Here is a 22,876-nt window from a genome sequence, read left to right as displayed (position 1 = left end):
TGAGTCAGCTAGAGGCAATCAATGGCAATACCAAGTAAATTATAATTATCTCTAATTGTTGAGATGATGATAATTTTAAGTAAGCTTCAAGTGCTTTATTTATTGCATAGAGTTCACTGGTAAAATTGGAAGCAATTCTCCCAAAACCAACTTTTATTGGCATTTTTTTGCCTTTGGGAGTAGGAGAACACAGCACTCCCATTAATCATATTGTTTTCTGATGATCCATTGGTATAACAGGTAACTTGTTTGGAGGATGAAAGAAGGTTGATAGTATTTAGGCCTTTTTCCGTTTCTTTTAATTTTTTTTTTATAGGGTTCGTTAAGGTTTAAATTTATGGAGTTATTTGAAGGTAAAGGAAAGCAAAGAACCTCTGGAAAATAGAGGTTCTTTGCTTATATGGGTATTTAGATAATCAAGACCTATTTCCTTCCTGATAATGTCATCATATTGTAAAGTTGGTGATCTGTGAAGTCTGCATTTTGATTCCAATGTTCATAGGTTTTTAGGGAAGTATGATCACTTTGGTAGCTTTTGATATTGTTAATGACAGTGGCTGCACTGCATAGTTCAGAAGGCCTGGACAGAGGGACAAATTCCAGATGATTGGAGTAGAACTCTGATAGTACCCATATATAAAAGGGGAAATAAAACTGAATGTGAGAATTACAGAGGTATTCCTCCACTGAATATATAATGAATACTATAATGAATCTTACCAGGAATACTCTACTGAGTATTCCTGGTAAGATTTATGCAAGTATACTTGAGAAACGGTTGAGAAGGATTGTGGAAGAGAAGCTTGGTGAAGAACAAGCTGGATGCAGGCCAAATAGAGGCTGTCAAGATCAGATTTTTCACTTTATGACAAATTGTTGAGAAATCTTAGAAATATAACAAAAATCTGTATTTAAGTTTTGTAGATCGGGAAAAGTCTTATGATAAGGTGCCAAGAGAGAAGCTATTCCAAATGCTACAGTTGTATAATGTCAGTGGGGCATTATATCAAACAATACTTAGTCTTTATTTGAACAGTAAATCAGCAGTTAGAACTGAAGGAAGTACAGGAAGATGGTTTAATGTTAAATTTGGTGCCAGACAAGGATGTATATTATCCCCCTCTGTTATTCATTATCTATATGGATCATATTATGAAGAAAAGTGGTATTAAACCTGATATCAAAATTGGAGATGTTAATGTCACTTCTTTGCTTTATGCGGATGATGTTATACTTCTTAATAAATCCATTAGAAGTCTGCAAAATTTCCTGAGTAAATTGAATAACTATTGTAATAGATATGGTTTGAAGGTCAGCAATAACAAGACAATGAAAATAGGCAGAAACATTGAAAATATCAACTGCATTGTGAATGGAAAACCTATGGAACGAATAAAACGTTTCAGCTACTTAGGCACGATTTTTAGTGAAGATGGTAAATTAAATATGGAAATAGACAGCAGAATCAACAAAACTGGTATGGTAGGAAGTCAACTGAATAAATTTATATGGAATATGAGAGAAAATTAGTTCAAACACTAAATTAGCTGCATTCAAGCCAATTTTAACTTATGGATCTGAGAGCTGGATTAGAAATAAAACACTTGACCGAAGAATAGAGACTGCAGATATGAGAGTCCTGAGAAAGATTAGGATCATGAACAGATGGCTTCAATGGCAATAGCTTATAAAGAAACGAAGAGATTAGGAAAGAACTTGACTTTGTTAGCATCCAGAATTGTGTTAATAGAGCTAATCTCAGGTGGTATGGTCACTTAAACAGAATTGTAGAGGAAAGATTAGCAAAAGAAGTGTTCTTTTCTCTTTTTCCTACCTTTTTCATGTCCTCCTGATTTGTTGTTCTTGATTGATCTTGAAGTTTAGCGTTGTTATTATGGGTCTATGATCACTGATGGCATTTTCCATTGTGCCCTTCATGCAATGCTATAATTAATAACTGTGATGTCGATAGCAGATTTAGTTCCCTTAGTTTTAGAGAGACAAGTACTCTGTCCATTGTTAATTGTTGTGAGTTCCATATCTGTAAAGAGGTCTTCCAGTTGTTGACCTTTATGGTCTAAATCGAGGGGAGCCCCATGTTGGACTTTTTGCATTTATTTCACCAAGTATGATTATTGTATCAGTTGGAGCTTCACTTAGCTTTTCGATAATGTCTGTGTCAATATTTGCATTATCGGGGAATTTGATTTCTGGGGTCTTTAAAAGGATAGCAAGCCTCCATCAGTTCTTCCCTCTCTATCTTTTCTAAGAATTATGTATCCTTTGATGCTGAATTTCAGATTTTTGTTTAGCTTTGTTTCTTGTGAACAAGTAATATGGATATTGTTTTTGTAAAGTATATATTTAAGTTCATCCATTTTTCTCTGGTTACCATTGATATTGAGTTGCAAAATGTTAATATAAGTTCTCATAGCATATTTTCCATCATGAGTCCGGACTGCGTTACTAGACGCTGTACATTTGTTGGTTTCTTTTGTGACTTTTCATTGGAAAATTGTATGACACGTTAGTCACCTAGAGATCGGACCATAAGAAATTTGGTCAAAAGCTTCAAGGATCCAGTGGGGGACCATGAGGTGGTGTAGTCCCCTCCTGCCCCCCCGATTGCAGTTAATAGCATAGTGTTTTACAATAGTTTTTTCAGATATGGGGACACTTCTTTAAAAAAAAAAAAAAAAACTGTCATACTTAATAGCAGATAATCAGTACTATGATTAGTTTTTCTAATCATCTATAAATATCCATACTCAAGGTAAAAAAACAGCACTAATAAAAGAAGCATTTATTTGGTGGAACATTAAAAAAATCTGTTAATATGTGATGTGTTTCAGTTGCCAGAATCTCATTATTAACATTTACTTTGTGCAACATGTTATATAATAAATGTGCATTTATGCAATCATATTACTTCCATTTCAAAAAGAGAGAAATTGATGTGTCATTTATGAGCTTTATAGTAATTCTACTTTATCATCCACCATATGTGTCTACATGGTCTATATAAGATATAATTGCTAATATTGGGTTTGATTGCTAAGATGATATCAGAAACGAGATACTAAGGAATCTGGGAGAAAAGGCAACAGAGTGGTTGTTAGAAATTTTCAACTTTTGTTGGAAATTTGCTGAAATAATACCCCGCATATGGAGGCAAACCGGATAAACCTGCTGAAGATCCAAAGAGCTACAGGCCTATAGCTCTCCTATGCTCAATGCTGAAGCTGTATGAGAGGGTAATCTTGAACAGACTAAGTCCAGAAATAGAGAAAGTGCTGATAAAAGAAACAGGCAGGATTTAGACAGACAGGATTTAGATAGAAAAATGGTCTACCTAAGGTAGACCATTTTTCTGGATATTGAGAACTCCTCTTCAATATATATACTAATGACCAACCTATAAACCCACAGTCAAGAACCTTCTTATATGCAGATGACCGGGCAATAGCTTATCAAGCAAAATCCTTTGATGACATAGAAGCAGCTCACACTAGAACTGGAAAAAGGAAAACCAACTAAAACCAAATCGCAGTAAAACCCAAATGTGTCTTTTCCATCTCAATAATAGGGAAGTGAGGAAAGAGTTGAATATAGAATGGAATGGTGTGAAATTGGTCAATTATCCAAATCCAACTTACCTAGGTGTTACACTAGGTAGGACCTTAAATTATAAGTGACATATAGAAAAGACAGCAGCTAAAACTCAGACGTAATAATATTCTGCACCGACTAACATCATCTAGGTGTGGTGCAAGTCCATAAGTACTGCTCATCTCTGCACTGGCACTTTGCTTTTCAACAGCTGAGTATGCTTACCCTGTTTGGGGAAAGATCATCACATGTCAAAATTATTGACAAGGTTCTTAACGAGACGTTGGCACATTAGCAGCTTCATTAAGCCTACAAAAATTGATGTTCTATACTCACTGTCTGGTATTGCACCTCCTCACATTGGAAGGACTACACAGAGTAGATATGAGCGGAGACAACAACTAAATGATGAACAGCATCCTTTGTATGGCCATGTTGCAATACATAGGAGGCTAATATCAAGGAAAAGTTTTATTCACGCAGTGGAACCTTTGGTTGATTCCATGAAATCTACAAGGTCAACAATGTGGCAGGAACAACATTCTCCAGAGACTCTGAAATTAAACAAATCTCTTCCTTCCGGCTTGCATCTTGACTGGCAAAGGTGGAAGACATTAAATAGACTTTGTTCCGGAATGAGTAGATCAAAGCAGAATGACAGTGACAGCTGCTCATGTGGTGAAACACAAACCATGGAACATCTGCAATGCTGCCTAATAAACATTAATAATATATGTACCTAAGAAGATTTAATGCAGTGTAATGAAACAGCTTTAAAGTATATTAGTCACGGGATGAGTGAAATTTGACATTTTATGTTCAAAATATTTTATGCAAGTGGCATTTTTTCTTTTAACATGTTCATTGCCAATCACACGATATCGTGCGATGCGAGTTCTCACCAAACGGCCGATCACACGTTATCACGTTGACGTCGCTAACTAAATAAAAAAAATTTTTAAAATTTGGCCACCACACGAAATTCCAATTTTCAGCTTGACAATGAAAGTGTTAATGTATGCTTTTAATCCCTATTATTTTAATGTCTATTTCTTTAAATGTATGCTTTTAATAATTTATAGGCATGCTCTTACATTTTATGTAGTTCGCACACAAAATAAAGAAATAAATTACTATGTTGAATTTTTTCTTGACAATTATTCATAAGACTATTACACTTTTTTTACATATAATCTTTGTCAAGTAGCTTTATTTTATCCTCCTACATGTTTCGCCAATATTTTCTATTGGCATCCTCAGTAATACAAACTAGTAAGCTAAAATGAAGGTTACAGACTAGGTTATAACTGATGGTTCTAATTCATACAAAAAATTGGTATTGTGCGTGACAATGTGCGTGTCTCGTTAACGTGATTTATTTGTTATGGTTCATGATGTAATTGTTATGAAAGTTGATTTCTTTGATGTTTAATGATTTGATAAATGTTTTCCAAATTTCTGGTAGAATTAGACCTCGATTCTTGTTTAGGTTTTCAGTTTTACGGGCGACTGTAGCTGCTTCTTTAAAGGTTCTTGAATGGTAGTTATCTTCTATGTATGGCATAAGGCTCTTATCCCACTCAATGTGATGGTTAGTAGAGGCAAAGTGGCACGAACGGCCTGAAATGTCTTGTCTGTTATTTCTGACATATCCTATGTGTTCTTTCTTTCTCGTTTCAAAGCTTCTAGAGGTCTGACCTACGTAACTAATACCACATGAGCAAGGTATATTATATACTCCAGAGTACTTGTAGAATGGGTGAGGATCTTTTGGTGATCTTAAAAATTTCTGAATAGTGTTGATTGGTTTGAATGCCACTCTGATCTTATGTGGTTTTAAAAGGTTAGCTAATTTTTTGGAAAGGCTGCTGACAAAAGGAATCGTAATTGTACTGATGTATTGGACGTCATCACGTTGTCGATGTGGTATATCAGTAAAGAGAATCTTGTTGTAGAGTCTCATGTTACCGTCATCGACAACGTGATGATGTCCAATACATCAGTACAATTACGATTCCTTTTGTCAGCAACCTTTCCAAAAAATTAGCTAACCTTTTAAAACCGCATAAGATCAGAGTGGCATTCAAACCAATCAACACTATTCGGAAATTTTTAAGATCACCAAAAGATCCTCACCCATTCTACAAGTACTCTGGAGTATATAATATACCTTGCTCATGTGGTATTAGTTACGTAGGTCAGACCTCTAGAAGCTTTGAAACGAGAAAGAAAGAACACATAGGATATGTCAGAAATAACAGACAAGACATTTCAGGCCGTTCGTGCCACTTTGCCTCTACTAACCATCACATTGAGTGGGATAAGAGCCTTATGCCATACATAGAAGATAACTACCATTCAAGAACCTTTAAAGAAGCAGCTACAGTCGCCAGTAAAACTGAAAACCTAAACAAGAATCAAGGTCTAATTCTACCAGAAATTTGGAAAACATTTATCAAATCATTAAACATCAAAGAAATGAACTTTCATAACAATTACGTCATGAACCATAACGAATAAATCACGTTAACGAGACACGCACATTGTCACGCACAATACCAATTTTTTGTATGAATTAGAACCATCAGTTATAACCTAGTCTGTAACCTTCATTTTAGCTTACTAGTTTGTATTCCCTGAGGATGCCAATAGAAAAAATTGGCAAAACATGTAGGAGGATAAAATAAAGCTACTTGACAAAGATTATATGTAAAAAAAAAAAAAAAAAGTGTAATAACTAACATTCATATAACTTTTATTGCAGTATATAGTTATAATTGTTCTATTTTATTATTGTAGTTATTGTTGTTAATCTCTTACTGTGCATAATTTATAAATGAAACTTTGTGATAGGTATGTATAGGAAAAAACATATACTATGTTTTTTCCTATATATACTATTCAGTACTATCTGCAGTTTTAGGTATCCTCAGGGGATCTTGGAACATATCCCCTGCTGATAAGGGGGAAACTACTGTATTTGAGTTGTAAGTCTATCTTTGTGTGAGACGTTAGAGAATAAGAGGAAACATCAGAATTGACCGTTAGGTCAATGTGTGAGATTGTCCATACTGGCTTTAAAGCGGGCTGAGTTTTTTATGTGTGAAGGTGTATTGCCAGTAATTGTGTGGGCACTTTGGCTGAATGTCTGGCCAGTGTATGTGGGTGAATCAGTGCCATCTACAATGGGATATAATGGCACATTTTTTTATGGATTTTTGGTAGTCCATATATTTGGAGGGGTGGGGTCTAGAGTTATAAGGTTTTAGTTTGTCTGTAACTTCCACAGGCCAGTAGGTAACCTTTTTAAGGAACCTAAGTGTTCTGATGTGTGTGTACTGGTGGGAATCATAGTCTATAGGAAGGTAGGTATGACGATCTAGAAGTAAGGAGGCAAGGTTACCTGTGTAATTTAATTGGTTTAACACCACAGTGCCATTTCCCTTATCTGCTTTGGTAATTACCATTCTGTTGTTGTTGTTTTAATTTCTTGCAAAGTTTCATATTCTTTTCTTGATAGATTGCTGTACTCAGTCATGCTTTTCTGATGGTTTAGCATGACTGAGTACAGCAATCTATCAAGAAAAGAATATGAAATATTCTTTTCTTGATAGATTGCTGTAAAAGACAAATCTGAACTAGCAGGTTCAGATTTGTCTTTTCCTTGAAACATACCAAACACTTAAAAAATCATCTAAACCTTAACCTCTCTTATTGTATGCCAGTCTCCAAGTTTTGGGACGTGATTACTATTAGCTTTTTTTTTAACCTGAAAAACTTTTACATTTGTTCCTTTAAACTCTGACAATGTAATCCTGTTGACTCAGCTGTTACTGAGACACGAACTAGTAAGCACATGTCACATGACTTATTCTTATGATCATGTTTTGAATATAGTTATTGATCTTTCTCCCTGATGATGCTATGTTGGATGAAATTATCAGTTTTTGAATAAAATTTTGAATTTTTTTACTTGTGTAAGCCATATAAGTATCTGTAAATATGTAATTTATTGAACTTGCTAATATTTCACTGGTTTTTCTAAGTAGCAGAGCACAAATCACAACTGTGGTGATGCACACTACTAAATTAAAATGTTATGGAAACAGTTCATGTTATACCTAAAAAGGAACTAATGTCCTAACAAGGCACCCTCTGGGGACTGGATAGCTGCAGTTAATTTGAATTAGTTTGCACTTAGAACGACTGTTTCCTCAGATCTTTGACAGATTAATACTGCCACAATGGTTGAGGTTAGGGATAATGCTGCATAGATGATAAAGCAATCCTCTAACTCTTGGTCTCTCAAACTATAGCAACTTCTGTGTAACATAGTTATCTTCTATTTCTACAATTGGCAGCAGCTATGAAGCACTCCCCCAACCTCAAGTATAGCTGTATTAATTTGCCAAAGATATTCATTCTAAGACCATAGACCTGGGAGACATTCATTCTAAGACCATATTTGCACAAATGTTTCCATAACATTCTGAATGCTATGTGTTTTCACAGTTGTAATGTGTACTCTGGTTAGAAAACCAGCAAAATATTATTAAGTTAAATAAACCAAGTTAGTTGGTTAGTCTTCTTAGTGTTGTTTATAACACAAACACTATTGTTTATAATGAAGCTTAAGTTTGAGCTTCTTAAATTTTGGAGTTGATTATTTCTTTTAAGTTATTTTGTTTACTTTTGTTTTTTAGCAATGCTTCAAATTTTGCATTCAAACTAGCAGCTTGGCTATATACTGGCTCACATAGTATGTTTGCTGAAGCTATTCACTCATTTGCTGATACATGTAATCAGGTAAGTAGCTTAAAAATACCATATCCTGAATTTTTTTTTCTTTAATTTTTATTTGCATATCTTATGCAGATAAGATAAAGCAGGAAATGCAATATCCAGTTTATTCTATAACTGAGAGAAATGTAAAAAACAAATGAGCTCAGATCAAAAATATTACCACTCATTGTGCAGAAGAAACTTCGATTTACAAGCCGCAGAAAGAAAACTAGTGGTTTGATATGCCATGTAAAGAGGCTGTAAAGAAACGTAATGAGATAAAGTTAAAAATGCTAGTACCTATCACTACAAGATACTGAGAATTCTAGGAGATGCAGAAATTTAGCTATTAAATTACTGTGTTAAGAGAAAAGGATGTCAGAGAACAAAATTAATTTGAAGAAATTGAAAATTAACTCAGAGGTTCTGTATATTAATGTTGAATTAGACTTAAACAAGGTATGCCTTATATTCAGTTAATGTTATGCTAGATTGTGAATTAGATTAGAAAGAATTGAGACTAGCAAGAGAATTGTAATGACATTGTATATATATATGTGTGTGAATGTAAATCATTCTGTAAATATTTCCTTTTGACTTAATTAAATGGTTTGTGAACAACACATTGGACTGATTCTGTCAATGCACTATCCTAAACTAAAAAAATTTGAACCTGCATAAGAAAGAAGTCTATGGGATTGAGGGCGGTGGTGTTCAATGTTCTGTAAGTTGAGGTGAATTGTGTAGAATAAGGTTTATCAAATGAAAGGGAGGAGTGCAATGTGCTGTCATCTATGGCAAATGTTCATCTTAATAACTTAATATGTATAAAACCAACAGTAATAACTTTAATGAATTAAAGGTACAAATATTTTGTACTGAGAGTAACAGTACATCATTATCAGTGTAGTACAGTTAAAGGAATGGAATACAAAGTACAGAACAGTTGGTGGATTAACAATGAAAATTGTTGCCGCGTGCCAGGAAATTAATATTAATAAATTATTATTAATATTATTAACTCTCGGGGGGACCCTGTAATCCCTAGAGAGCACGTCCCCTGGGTGGCGGATAGGGGAGCCTACCATGTGTGTGTGTGTGTATGGTGGGGTGGTCCGAATATGCTGAATAAGGACTCGTGGACCAACAGGGCCATAAGGGGCAATCATCTTGATGGTAAGGGAAGCGGCACTCCCATGGACCCCTAGCTGGATCTATCCTCTCCTTCTTCTACTTTGAGGAAGATCCACTTACTTTAATCTTTCCTATAAGGCCTTATCAGCCAACTCTTCTTATTTTATGACCCTTATGCTATTAGAGTACTTGAGGGCCATGTGGTCTTTTCATTTCTGGCCTTATAACTATGCCCTCTCTATAAACATTACTATAATTCTTCTATAATCTACTCTTTTCCCTTTCAATATATACCCTATTTCTCCTATGGGTTTAAATTCGGAAGAAGGCTAGTTCAGAAGCCTTAAGGTAGCAGCCCTACCACTGAACTTTTCCATTGTCAGGCTAGTCCCCTGACATGGAGAACATAATTCTACTTGTAAGCTGACAGAAAAAGATAATCGGATTGAATCTATGGGAAACTACCTTGGAATATAAAAGGTAAAACAAAAATGGAAACGACAAAATATAATACACATAGCAAACTGGAATGTAAGAGGAATAACATTAAAGAAATAGAATTAGACCAATTATTAAATGAAAGAAATTTTAAAATAGCAGTAATCACTGAAACAAAAAAGAAATTAAAAGGAACTATGAGAACCGAAAATTTTAATGTGATATACAGTGGAGTTGACAGAGACCAAAGAGCACAAGCAGGAGTCATGATTTGGATTTATAACTCCCTTTCAAAACAGTTAAAACATAAATTATGGAATGAAAGAATAATAGAAGCTAGAATAAAAATAGATAGAGGCTGTTTAACAATAATTGGTTTATATGCCCCAGAACAAGGAAGAGAACAGGATAATATTGATTTTTATAATCAGCTACAAAACATATATAATAAAATAAATAAAAATGATTACGTAATTTTAGCAGGAGATTTAAATGCAAGAATTGGAAACACGAAAATTAATAATAATATAGGAATACATGGAGAACATACTCTAAACAGGAATGGTAAAAAATTGATTGACTTTGTAGTTTATAATAACCTATAAATAGTGAATTCCTTCTGTAAACATAAAGACATACATAAATATACTTGGGCAGCAAGAGGATGGAAATCAATATTAGATTACTTTATATTAAATGAAAAGACATCAAAATTTTCACTAGATGTTAGAGTTTACAGAGGATATGAAATAAGCAGTGACTACTTCCTTGTCAAAATAAAATTAAGATTACCACCTAAATGGCTACAAGTAACAAGAACAGAAAGAAAAATTGAAACATTTGTTTATAAAACTAGACTGTTGAATGACACAAATGTACAATGGCTATTTGAACAAAGAATTAACCAATATCTAGATAAAATAAAACAAAATGAAGAAAGAGAAATAGAATGGCTTAATATAAAAACAATACTAAATGCAGCAAAATGAAAGCTTAGGAAAGACCAAAAAATTCAATAAAAGGAAAAAACTGAAGATCTGGGATGATACAATCAAAGAAATAATCAAAAAGAAAAAAGAAGCATATTACAAATGGTTAAGCAGTAAAAGATTAGAAGATGAAATAGAATATAAAAGAATAAGAGCCATAGCTAAAAGAGAAGTCAGAAAAAGACAGAGAATCATGGAACAAATTTGTTTCTAATTTAGAACATGATTTATATGAAATAAGACCCAATGTATATAAGATTTTGAAACACTTAAATGCAGATACCAAAGAAAGCATAAAATTAAATATCGAATTGAAATTAGAAGAGTTTCTAAATTATTACACAGAATAGTGGACAGACAAATATTTTAAAAAAGGCAACTGGCAAACAATTAACGAAAATGAAAAGGAAATAACTAAAGAAGATTTAGAAATCAGCCTGAAAGAAACAAGAAACAGAAAATCACCTGGAGAAGATAAGCTAGGTTCAGAACTATATAAACAAGATTCAAAGAAAGACTCTTATTATATTTTTAAATAAAATTTATTCAACTGGTAAAAGCAATTGTGATTCCTATCTTTAAAAAAGGTAATAGAGATGACCCTAAAAACTATATTGGTATCAGTAAATTAAATATCTGTTACAAATTATATAGCAGATTCTTGAATAGCAAACTAATGAAATATTCCAAAAACTTTATTTTAGAAGTACAGAATGGATTTAGAAAAGGACGATCATGTATAGACCCGGCCTTTTGCCTAAAATTAATAATAGAGAAAAAAAGAGAATATAATTTAGAAACACATATTGCATTTATTGACTTTGAAAAAGCATTTGACAAAGTTAAAAGAAACATATTATTTAACATATTGAAAGAAAGACAAATACCAAATAATATCCTAAAAGCTATCACAAGTATATATGAAAATAATCAAATACAAATAAGATTAAATCACGAGCTATCATATATGAGAGAGATAAACCAAGGGGATGTCCCCTCTTAGCAACTCCTTTTAATATCTACTTAAATGGAATAAAAATTTACATCAAGAAATTAAACTTTCTCCTACAGTAAACTTAAACACTCTCCTCTTTGCCGACGACCAAATAATAATTACAAATTTTGAAGATAACTTACAGAAAGCTATTTTAGATCTAAATGAGATGCCAGAGATTATGGCATGATTATATCAACAGAAAAATCAAAAACTATGGCTTTTAAAGGACAAGATCCAGCAAGAACTAAAATAGTAATAGATAACAAGATCTTAGAACAGGTGAATTCATTTAACTACCTAGGATGTATGATCACATATGAAAATGAAAAAGATATAAACGTAAAAATTGCAAAATATTTAAAATTAACAGGTGTAATTAACTCTGCATTTAAACCAAATCCAGTTCAAAAACAAACCAGACTAAAAGTATACAATACATTAGCCCTACCAGTCTTAATGTATAGAAATGAAATCTGGATAATAAAACAAAAAAGACAAACAAAGATTAACAACAGCTGAAATGAAGTTTATGAGAAAAACTGTAAAGTACACCCTATTTGATCACAAAAGAAATGAAGAAATTATGAAAGAATTAAACCAAGAACCAGTAATAGAAAAAATTACAAAATGTAAACAAAAATGGATATAACACATTGAAAGAATGAAAACAGAAAGATTACCAAAACAAGCCTTAAAGTACAAGCCATTAGGAAAAAGAAAAACCAGGACGTCCTCTTAAACGATTCAGCGATCACTTCTAAGGCCGGAATAGGCTATGCTAGGCCTAAATCCTTGATACGCATGGTGATGATGATGATGAAGTTATTATTAAATAAATCTTAAAAACTATTTTATTGATGGTTGCATAAGATAAGAATCTCCCAAACTTTTGGGAGAGACATTCATTTCGATTCAAATTCAGCCGATGTAAAAGGGCTTTGCAACTTTCTTTGAGAAGGTATTCATATTTAAACTCAAATCTGTGGGGAAGACAAGCGTTATCCCACTGGATATTATGTTTAGTGTCAATGCTATGTTATGCTAGACCAGACTTATGAGGTTTCATGTATTCGATATAATACTGATGTTCCTTCATTCTTTTTTTCCACAGAACGGCCTGTTTGTCCAAAGTATGATAAATTACATTCACACGGTATCTGGTAAACACCAGCTAATGAAAGAGGTGCCAATTTGTCTTTTGTACATGGCAACGAGTGAGAAATTTTGTTGATAGGAAAATATGTGGGAAAAAGATGATACTTCTTCAAAATTCTGACAATAGGTTCTGAGATACTTGAAATATAAGGGATTGGAACTCTGTGGTCTGTTGAAGAATCCTGAGGTGTTGGATAGTAGGAGTCAATTATCTGTTGGATTCGATTAGGGTTGTAACCATTAGATTCTATTAACTTTTTTGTAGTGAAAAGTTCTTGTTGTAAGCTTAAGATGGAGGAGCACACTTTATGTGCTCTATTAATTAAAGATTTGATAACACAGATTTTTTGAGAGGTGTGATGAGCAGACTTTTGACGAATGTATCTGCCAGTAAAGGTAGGTTTTCGATAGACACTTGTTGACAAAGTACAAGAGGATGTGCGTGTAAGGAGAATGTACAAGAATGGTAGACTTCCAGCCGTTTCTTTTTCCATGGTGAACTGAATGTGTGAGTGAAGGCTATTTATCTGTTCTAGGAATGTGGTAGGTTCCTCTTCAGCATGTGGCCAAATAACAAAGACATCATCGACATAATGAAACCAAAGAGATGGTTGGGGATGAATGGATGAGAACAAGGTGTCTTCCAGATGTTTTTCAAAAAATAGTTTGCCAAAGGTGGATACAGAGGGCTGCTCATGGCAGTACCTTCAACTTGTTTGTAGATCTTATTTTTCCAGCCAAAATATCCTGAATGTATAACAAATTCAAAAATCTTTGCAATATCCAGAGGGTAATCATTATGTAGTAAGTTGATAGTGTCAGCTAATGGAATATTGGTAAAAAGGGAAACAATATCAAAATAGACTAACAAGTGAGACTCTTTGATTTGAACATCCTTGATTTGTTCAAGAAAATGTGTAGAATTTTTGATGAATGATCTAGAATGTCCAGTAAGGGCAGTTAATGAACGTGACAAAAATTTAGCAATTCGATATGTGGGAGAGTCAATACAATTCACAATGGGTCTTACTGGATAACCTTCTTTATGGATTTTTGGGAGGCCATATAAAAGAAGAGTTCTTTCAAAATGAGTGTGCAGTTTATCTGGTGTTTTGATCCCAACTTCATCAAGCAACTTATTTAGTTGTTTAATTTGGGACTTTGTAGGATTATGATTGATTTCTTGATAGGTGGAAAATCTTGAAGAACGATCTTGTAAAAGGTAGGTTATTTTACTCTCATAGTCAGCCTTATCTATGACCACTACAGCTTTTCCTTTATCAGCTCTTGAAACACATATTTAACTATTTTTTCTTAATGAAGTTAGCGCATCGATTTCAGCACTCGATAAATTGCATGGTAGTAATTTGCTTTTAAAAAGAGAGGCAACAATTCAAATCGTAGTTTATTAGCATCTTCGCTAGAAAGTCCTGACAGATTACTTTCGATGTTATGCAAAAAATCGAGATAAAGGATGCATTTAGTTACTATGGCAAAATCAAGGCCTTTAGCTAATGCACTCGTTTCAGCTTCAGATAAAGGGCGTCCAGAAATATTAACAATTCATTTATTCATAGGAGTTTTGTTAGAGGTAATTTTTTGCTTACGGTATAACGATTCATATTTTTGCATCAGCTTGCAGGAATGGTTTTCATAGAATGGGCTAAAGATTGTTTAGACACTTGAAGAACGATATCCAGTAATTCGTCATCCAGGACAGCTAAAATTTTTCTTTCATGATCCAAAATAGAATGAATATTAGATGATAAATCTTTTTTAGTCGCCCGAAGTTGGTTCCGTATCGAGGAAAAGCTTGCACAAATGTAAATTGCGAGCTCCAGGAGACCGATTTGTATTTGTTTCTGTGGAAAAAAGAATGAAGGAACATCAGTATTATATCGAATACATGAAACCTCATAAGTCTGGTCTAGCACAAAATAGCATTGCACTAAACATAATATCCAGTGGGATAAAGCTTGTCTTCTCCAAAGATGCAAGTTTAAATATGAACGCCTTTTCAAAGAAAGTTGCGAAGCCCTTTTACATCGGCCAAATTTGAATCAAAATGACTGACTCTCTGTCCCAAAAGTTTGGGAGATTCTTATCTTATGCAACCATCAATGAAATAGTTTTTAAGAATTATTTAATAATAATTTATTAATATTAATTTTCTGGCATGCGGTAGCAATTTTCATTGGTAATCCACTGACTGTTCTGTACTATGTATTCCACTCCTTTAACTGTTTGTTGTACACTGATGATGTACTGTTACTTTCAGTACAAAATATTTGTACCTTTAATTCATTACAGTTATTACTGTTGGTTTTATGTGTGTTAAGTTATTAATTTTAATTATGCCACAGGTACCTCTAAAGATTAAATGTTCATCTGAAATAGCATCAATAATTCCCCCACTCAGACTTAGTACTGAGTGGGGGAATTAAGGGAAGGGCCACTACCCAGACTAGTTTCGACCTTTATTGAGGTCTCTTCAGTGGGAGCTGGTAGTGGATAGTGGTAGTGGCCCTTCCCTTAATGCATAACATTAGACATATCCGCAAGGAGATGTGTTATGCATTATAGGAGATACTGAGATAGGAGGGTTGGTAGCTTGTTCCACCTTTGCAACGAGTCGCCCTGGTGTTGTACCACCTTAACCCAGTCCTGAAGTTACTTTCAGGTGCAAACTTTGTTTGCTCACACTTGGATAAAGGATTAAACTAAATTTATTATAGTCTAACCAAGTGAAAAATAAACTTTCAACAAGTTTTACACAGTGTTTCGCTTTCTTACATTTGTCTCTGTATTCTCTGAGAGCAAAAACTGACTTATTTGCCAGGAACGTTTGACATGCTTTCTTCTTTTCCTTCACTGCCTCTTTAATTTCCTGTGTTAACCATGGAGTTCTGATTTTTTTATCCTTGCAGACAACCTCACCACATGCCTCTGGCTGATTCAATCAGGGTTTTCTTCAAGGCTTGCCACTGAATCTCCAAGGTTTGGTTCCTGTTCTCAAACTCTTTCATTTTCTTTTCAATAATCTTTGTATATTTTAGTCTACAGTTCACATCTGAGAGCTGCTCAACTTTTATTCACTTTAAAACTTTCTTGCATGTTATTCTTTTCAATATGAAATTCAGTTTTATCCTGCTCAATACTAAATAGTGATCGCTTCCAATTTCAAATCCTCTGTGCACTCTGGTGTCCTGCACTAGGGAGAAAACATCGCTATCAACAATAACATAATCAATGAGACTTTTCTTATTCCTTGCCTCTTCTATCCATGTCAATTTGTGCACATTTCTATGTTGGAACATGGTGTTAGTAATAACCAGGCTATGTCTTGAGCAGAAATCTGACAGTTTTTTTGCCATTATTATTTGCTTTGCTCTTTTCTCTAAATTTTCCTAAAATATTTTTGTATGTCTGACAGTCGTTTTCTACTCTGCTATTTAGTTCCCCAACAAGGACCAACTTTTCCTTTTTCATTGTGTCAGTTGCTTTTTCTAAAGCATCAAAAAATTCCTCCACTTCTACCTTAGAAGAACCTTCTGTGGGACCATAGGCACAAATAAGTCTCATTGTCCGATTCCCCATTCTGATATTTTCCCACATCACTCTACTTGAGACTGACTGCCATTCAAGAAGATTAGCCTTGTATTTTGTGTTGAATACTATGGCTACTCCTTCTTTTCCTTGATTGTCATTGCCTGAATATAACATTTTGTATTTATTGCTCAGAAAGATCTTACCAGTTTTGGTCTTTTTTGTTTCAGTCACCCCTATTATATCGATCTGGTACTTATCTAATTTTTCAGCTAGCTCCATTTCTTTGCCATTCAGGCTTCTTATGTTGATAGTACCGATCTTTAACTTGGTACTATCAACATAAGAAAACACACCCCAACTCAAAACACACCCCAAATCTGAATCTGAAAACACACCCCAACTCAACCGAGTTGGTACTACCAACTCGGTTGAGTTTGGGTGTGTTTTCAGATTTGTTCCAGTAGCTGACTTTTTGCTGTTCCCCCTGATTCCCTGGCGAAAACAACGGAGGCCTTGTTTAACCGGGCGACACCCCAGCCGGCATGAAATTTTGTCATGTACCGTCATTTTCTATATTGGTTTAAGCCAATAAGAATACAATTTGGTCGGCTAAATCCCAAATTGCCAGCCCATCCTCGTTCGTTTAGTATCCATGTAAATACCCAACAGGGTGCACCACGAGAAGGTGAGGATTGGACATTAGGTCAGAAGCCCTGGTCGGTTCTCCGCATTCCTTTATAGGCTATGTGGAGGTCTCCTCTCAGTTATACTGCTTTGACCCTTAAGCACCCCTTGACCCTTATGCTTTTGTTAATTTTTAATAGGGCATATGGTCTCCATTAACAAGCAAAACAGCAGTACATCTTGATTGCATGGACCAGATATGATGATCAAACCCTTCTTGACGGATATTTACCCACTCTTCTGTGAGAGCAATTTTGAGCTCTTGAAACGATCATTTCGACAAGTCTTAACATGATTTTGCATGCAGTTGCATGTTCTACACTGTTGTATATTAAGAATATTTTAAAATAAATGTGTTACATTTGTAAATTATTTTTATAAATTTATAGTTTATAAGAAAACCATCAATTATCCCGTAATTGTTTTGAGCAGTGTATAATGTTAAAAACTTTCCGTCCTGTTGTTATTGTAGTTGAAATTTCATTATCGAGTTTATGGTCGTTTGTAATGATTTATCCTAGATAATTGTATGAACTATTTCAATCTGTCTTTTTGATTTATTTCTTTTTGATTTGTACATATTTATTTGGAGGCCAATCCCCAAACTTACTTCATTTAACCCCCAACCAGCCATGACGTCCAGCAAAATCTGGATATGATTCTGTAATACTTATTGAATAACATGGATAAGAAGTGCAATTTGGTCTCACTATTTTATCCCCCTCAGCTGGTAGGGAGATTAAATCAATAATAATGTGTTGTAATTTTTTTAGAAATGTTGCTATTAGTATATCATCAGCAAATCATAGATCACAACATATTCCTCTCAGTTTGTCTGTGTGATATTACTGTTAATTTGTGAACCATATTTTTTGTTAAGTACCATTTGTTATTCTGGATACAATACATTGGTCAAAAGCTTTCTTCTGTGTTTTTCAAGGATTCTGTTTATTCACTATGCAATGATGTATAGAATTTTTATGTAGCGCCACTATATTTAAAAATACTATTACAAAATGTACAATTTTATGATTTTCATTTCCCTGCTCATTCTAGTTATAATAATTTTAGACTTTTCTTTTATGGTTATGTCATATATTAAGATTATTATATAATTTTATAACATGTCTGCTGTTTTAATTAAAGATACCAAGAAATTATATACTTGGTTTTGAAATCCTGTATAGAAGGATTTTTATACAAAATACCAAAATAACCGATTTTACTGGTAAACAATCACTAAAAATACTTGTGGGTTAATAGAGAAATTTTCATATTTTTTAATTTGGAAATAATATTTTTTGTATATTACTGAATATTGTCACTTCAAAGGGTTTTTGTAAAAGAACAATGGAATATAAGTGTAAGATGAATTGTCTAAAGAAACCTCTTAGTCACCAGTAATTCTAGACGGATTAAGGTATTAACTAATGACCTGGGCAACTGCTACCTCAAAGGTCAACATTGCAAGGGGGTTTCCCACCTTAATGCAATGACCGAAATAAAGGTGGCAGGTGCAGAACAATGTAATTCTCAGGGTCATCGGAGAGAGATATAAGAGGGGTTTTGCTATGGTGATAAGGGGCTTTTTAGTGGTTCCTTGGTCAGTGAGAAGTTACGAGGTCACATGAAGTTATGGGCTCGAGAAGGCGATGAGGTCAGTGAGGGTCGAGAAGTTACTGCGACGGAGTTTTGCTAATCATCGTAGAAGATGATTCTCAATTGCCAACAGGACCTGCGTTCCATCCATTAGATGCCAGAAGTGCGAAACAACTAATTTAAGTTGTTCCTAAAAAGAAAGTAGATACTGGAGTGCAATGTCGCCAAGTTCCCGACGCTCAAAAAAAGTAAGAGGAGATCTCAAAAATCCCAGAGAAAGTACCCGCGATCTCCCTGAAATGTTAGATGTTGGAAACTGCAGTTTCATCGCCCTGATTATCTATCTCCTCGGGGCCGAATTCCTGAACCGGCAGTTCTGACGAGGACTGGCTGCATCAGAACCAGATAGATGTGGGCATATTGCCAGACGTTCGGTAAAGCCAAGTAGAATGACCTCTATGAGTGACCATGTGGATAAAGGCCTAGCGAAGATGTTCTGACCCCATTTCAAGGAAAAGGGATCGGGCTGTGTAAGACGAAAATGTGAATTAAGTGATGGATCTTTTAATCTTCCCAAGTGCGGGTAACGTACAGGATTTTGTTATTCCTTCTCCACTTAAAGTGAAGAAATGTTATATAGTTAGTGAGCAAGGACAGTGTAGTATAGAACTCTTAGGTGATTATCGATGATAGCAGTGGCTTAACTCCACTGAGCATTTTTGTTAGAGAAAGTTTATAGATCATTTGTGACAAGTATTTTATGTGAATAACTAAGGTATTTTAGAAGAAAAATGAATGGAGGAAATTTAAAACTTGTATAATGTGTAGTTTAATGCTTAATCTTATAGAAGGAGCTTATGATTGTATCCATTTGTGTTTTAGTTGGTTTAACCAGTTCTTTACTTTAGAATAACTTAAAATTGATTTGAGCGCATGAATGTAAATGTATAACTTTAAGATCTCAATAAATGTGTTTTATGTTTTGTACCAGACATTAGCCTGAGAATGAATTCAAATTACCACTCATAAAATCAGAACCTAAGCGGAGTAGAATGGATGTTTAAAAGCCACGATTGCAAACGATTTTAAACATAGTTGTTATTGAGAATTTCGGTACTAAGAATAAGTGTTAGATTCTTCACCTCTGTATGTTATCTGAGAGAGTTTCCCTGGTTAAGAATTCCTTCTAACCTAAAGATATTGGCTGGCGCAGCATAACAAATAAATTTGCCAGTATCTGATCAGGAGACAATCTCAGACAGTAATCACAAAGGATTTTGTCCCTAACAAAGGGTAAGCCCTTTGTCCTAGTAATTAATATATGTGATTAATCTAGTAGTTGGCCAAATATATAGATAGTCTTTCTATATCGTGTACTGAAGGCAAAATTTAGGTTTAGATCTTTAGAGTAATTAGGGTAAAAGCAAATTAGATCTAAATAAGGAAAACAAGCATAAAAATAAAACAAAGCCACTAAGTGGTGACGTAACAGTTTACTCCTTTATCCAAGTGTAAGCAAACGAGTTTGCACCCGAACTATTTTCAGGACTGGGGCAACTCATATATAAAAAGCTTATGACTTCACATCACTTGCTTTCCCATAATGCAAAGCACATCTCTTTGCAGACATGTATAATGCTATGCATTATGGGAAGGGTCACTACCCAGACCAGTTTCGACCTATATTGAGGTCTCATCAGTGAGAGCCAGACCCAGAGGTGATACCAATGTTGAAGTAATGCAGAAGTCATATTTTCATATACAAGTTGCCAAAAGGTGTTACACTTTATTATTAAGATACTCTAGATTAGAGATAGTTGTTGGAAATTTTTCCACTTGCTTATAGTATAAATTAAAGATAGTAAGAAATTATATACTTGGTTTAATCCTTTATCCAAGTGTAAGCAAACATGTTTGCAGCTGAACTATTTTCAGGACTTGACACTTGGATAAAGGATTAAACCAAGTACAGTTACACCCTGAGTTACGTAAGTCGAATATGTAAGTTAGATATACACACAATAAAATGTTCAATAGCTACTCATACTGCTGTCTTACAATTTTTTTGCGATTAATCATATATTTTCCATTTTTAATATTTTTCATGTACTCTCTGCATTCGTGATGTTGACCTGCTCTTTTAAATCCTTATATAAGGACATAGCCTTCTCCTGTATAATCAGTAAACTTAATGGCATCCACTTCTGTGTCAGATCATTGATCCAGTGAGAGAATAATTTCTCCATCTCTGATATCGGGCCCAGCCTCTTGGTAATAATTATGCCCTTCAACGCAACCGCACCTTTCGTGCTTTCAACATTGCGAACTTTATCCTTCACTATTGTATTCACTGTCAAAATAGGTCGATTTATTTTCTGGGCTGTTCTGATAGAATTTTCCCGCCTTCATACATACGAATTATTTTCAACTTTTCTTCTAAAGTAATTGCAGATCTTTGTTTTTTAGATTTATTACCAGCACATTTGGTTTTGCATTTGCATTCCATTTTAAGATTATAAAAACGATGAAACTAGCAGTTATAACAAGTGATTGAGCTAACCGCGTAAGGCATCTACTACTGTTTCTGCAATAAGTCTGTCAAAGACACACCTGCAAAGCCGCAAATGTGTTCATACGAGCTAGTATATTTATTACGTAATTGGCAATTTACGTAAGTTGTGTGTTACCTAACTCGGGGTGTAACTATATATAATTTCTTGATAGCTTTCATTTAGAGTATAACCAAGTGGAAAAATTTCCAACAACGATGTCTGCTGTTTAGTGTTATAAAGCATACTTTGTTAAAGATTAGACTACGACCACATCAGGTTTCTTTTCTATGGAAGAAATTCGTAATAAAGTGATTCTCTGCAATAATAAGCAGAATATTGCTTTTGAAGTATCTTTCATCTTTCCCAAACCATCTTTGTATCCTTCTTTTTTATTCAGTGATTGTTATTGATCCTATGAGTTGGTTCACTTAGTCTTATTTCTAGATCTTCAGTATCATCAGAAAACACACATTTGAATATTTCCATTAAATTCTTCAAACCTCTTTACATCCCCAGGGCAGATGTAAAGAGGTTTGAAGATAATGAATTTAAGGAAACCTTTATAGAGACTTTTCTTTTGAAGGGAAGTTGGACAATCTCATGAGATGGCAGTCAAATTTTCTCTACCAATAACTCTGAGCTACTTTGATTATAAGTCAAACCACTATTTAATGGAAATCTTTTAGAGTTTGATCAGACATTTTTCAAGAGTTCCATATATATTTTAAATATACCTGTTGGTTTTAAACATAGTTATAGAATGTGTTCCATTTTATATAGTGACACCATAAAAATGCAATTAAAATGTATATTTTATAATGGACCCTTTGGCTACTCATTTTATGGTTGCTACCTATATTAAAATTGTTACATAATTTACAATATGTTTGCTGTTTATTTTTTTAATTCTATTTTATTAGAATTGACTACAAGGATTTTTCCAACATCACTGTTTTTTGCTATGGAAAGAATTCATTAAAAAAAAAAAAAAGTCATTCTCTTCAGTAATAAATTTTACTCCTCTCTATCATTTCTTTTCCCCACCTAAACCTCTCTACTGAGTTTAGTTGATTGTTATTTTCTGCTATTTTTACATTGAAATCACCAATGAGAAGTATATAACCATGTTGTCTGGTTGATCGAATGGTTAATATCCCTGTTCTCCAACCAAGAAGCTATGGGTTCGAATATTGATATTTATGATTGTCTTTCAGACTATGTACAAAATAAAGAAAAAATATTTTTAGCCTGCCTATGGTACTTATGTATTTAGGTTTACAACCTTTCTTGGGTGTGACACACATGTGCACGCATGCACATATATAACTCTCTACTGTGATTTGGTGATTCTTTTAATTTTCCATAATATTCTGTTATTTCTTCATTTA

At 34.0% G+C, this 22,876-nt stretch overlaps 1 protein-coding gene across 1 annotated transcript in view; it reads left to right on the top strand.

Annotated features, from left to right (window-relative positions):
* ZnT49B (solute carrier family 30 member 9) overlaps positions 1 to 22,876 on the top strand; it is a 244,361-nt gene that overhangs the window by 116,624 nt on the left and 104,861 nt on the right. The window contains exon 10 of the mRNA XM_090395926.1: positions 8,313 to 8,415. Within this exon, the coding sequence (XP_090252052.1) occupies positions 8,313 to 8,415 (103 nt within the window). The remainder of the gene's footprint in view (positions 1 to 8,312; positions 8,416 to 22,876) is intronic.

Source organism: Typopeltis vanoorti, chromosome 7 (assembly GCF_054136105.1).
Source record: "Typopeltis vanoorti isolate ZY-2024b chromosome 7, IOZ_Tvanoo_1.0, whole genome shotgun sequence".
Taxonomy (NCBI): domain Eukaryota; kingdom Metazoa; phylum Arthropoda; class Arachnida; order Uropygi; family Thelyphonidae; genus Typopeltis; species Typopeltis vanoorti.
The sequence above is the reverse complement of the archived record's forward strand: the minus strand, read 5'-3'. Positions and strand labels throughout refer to the sequence as shown.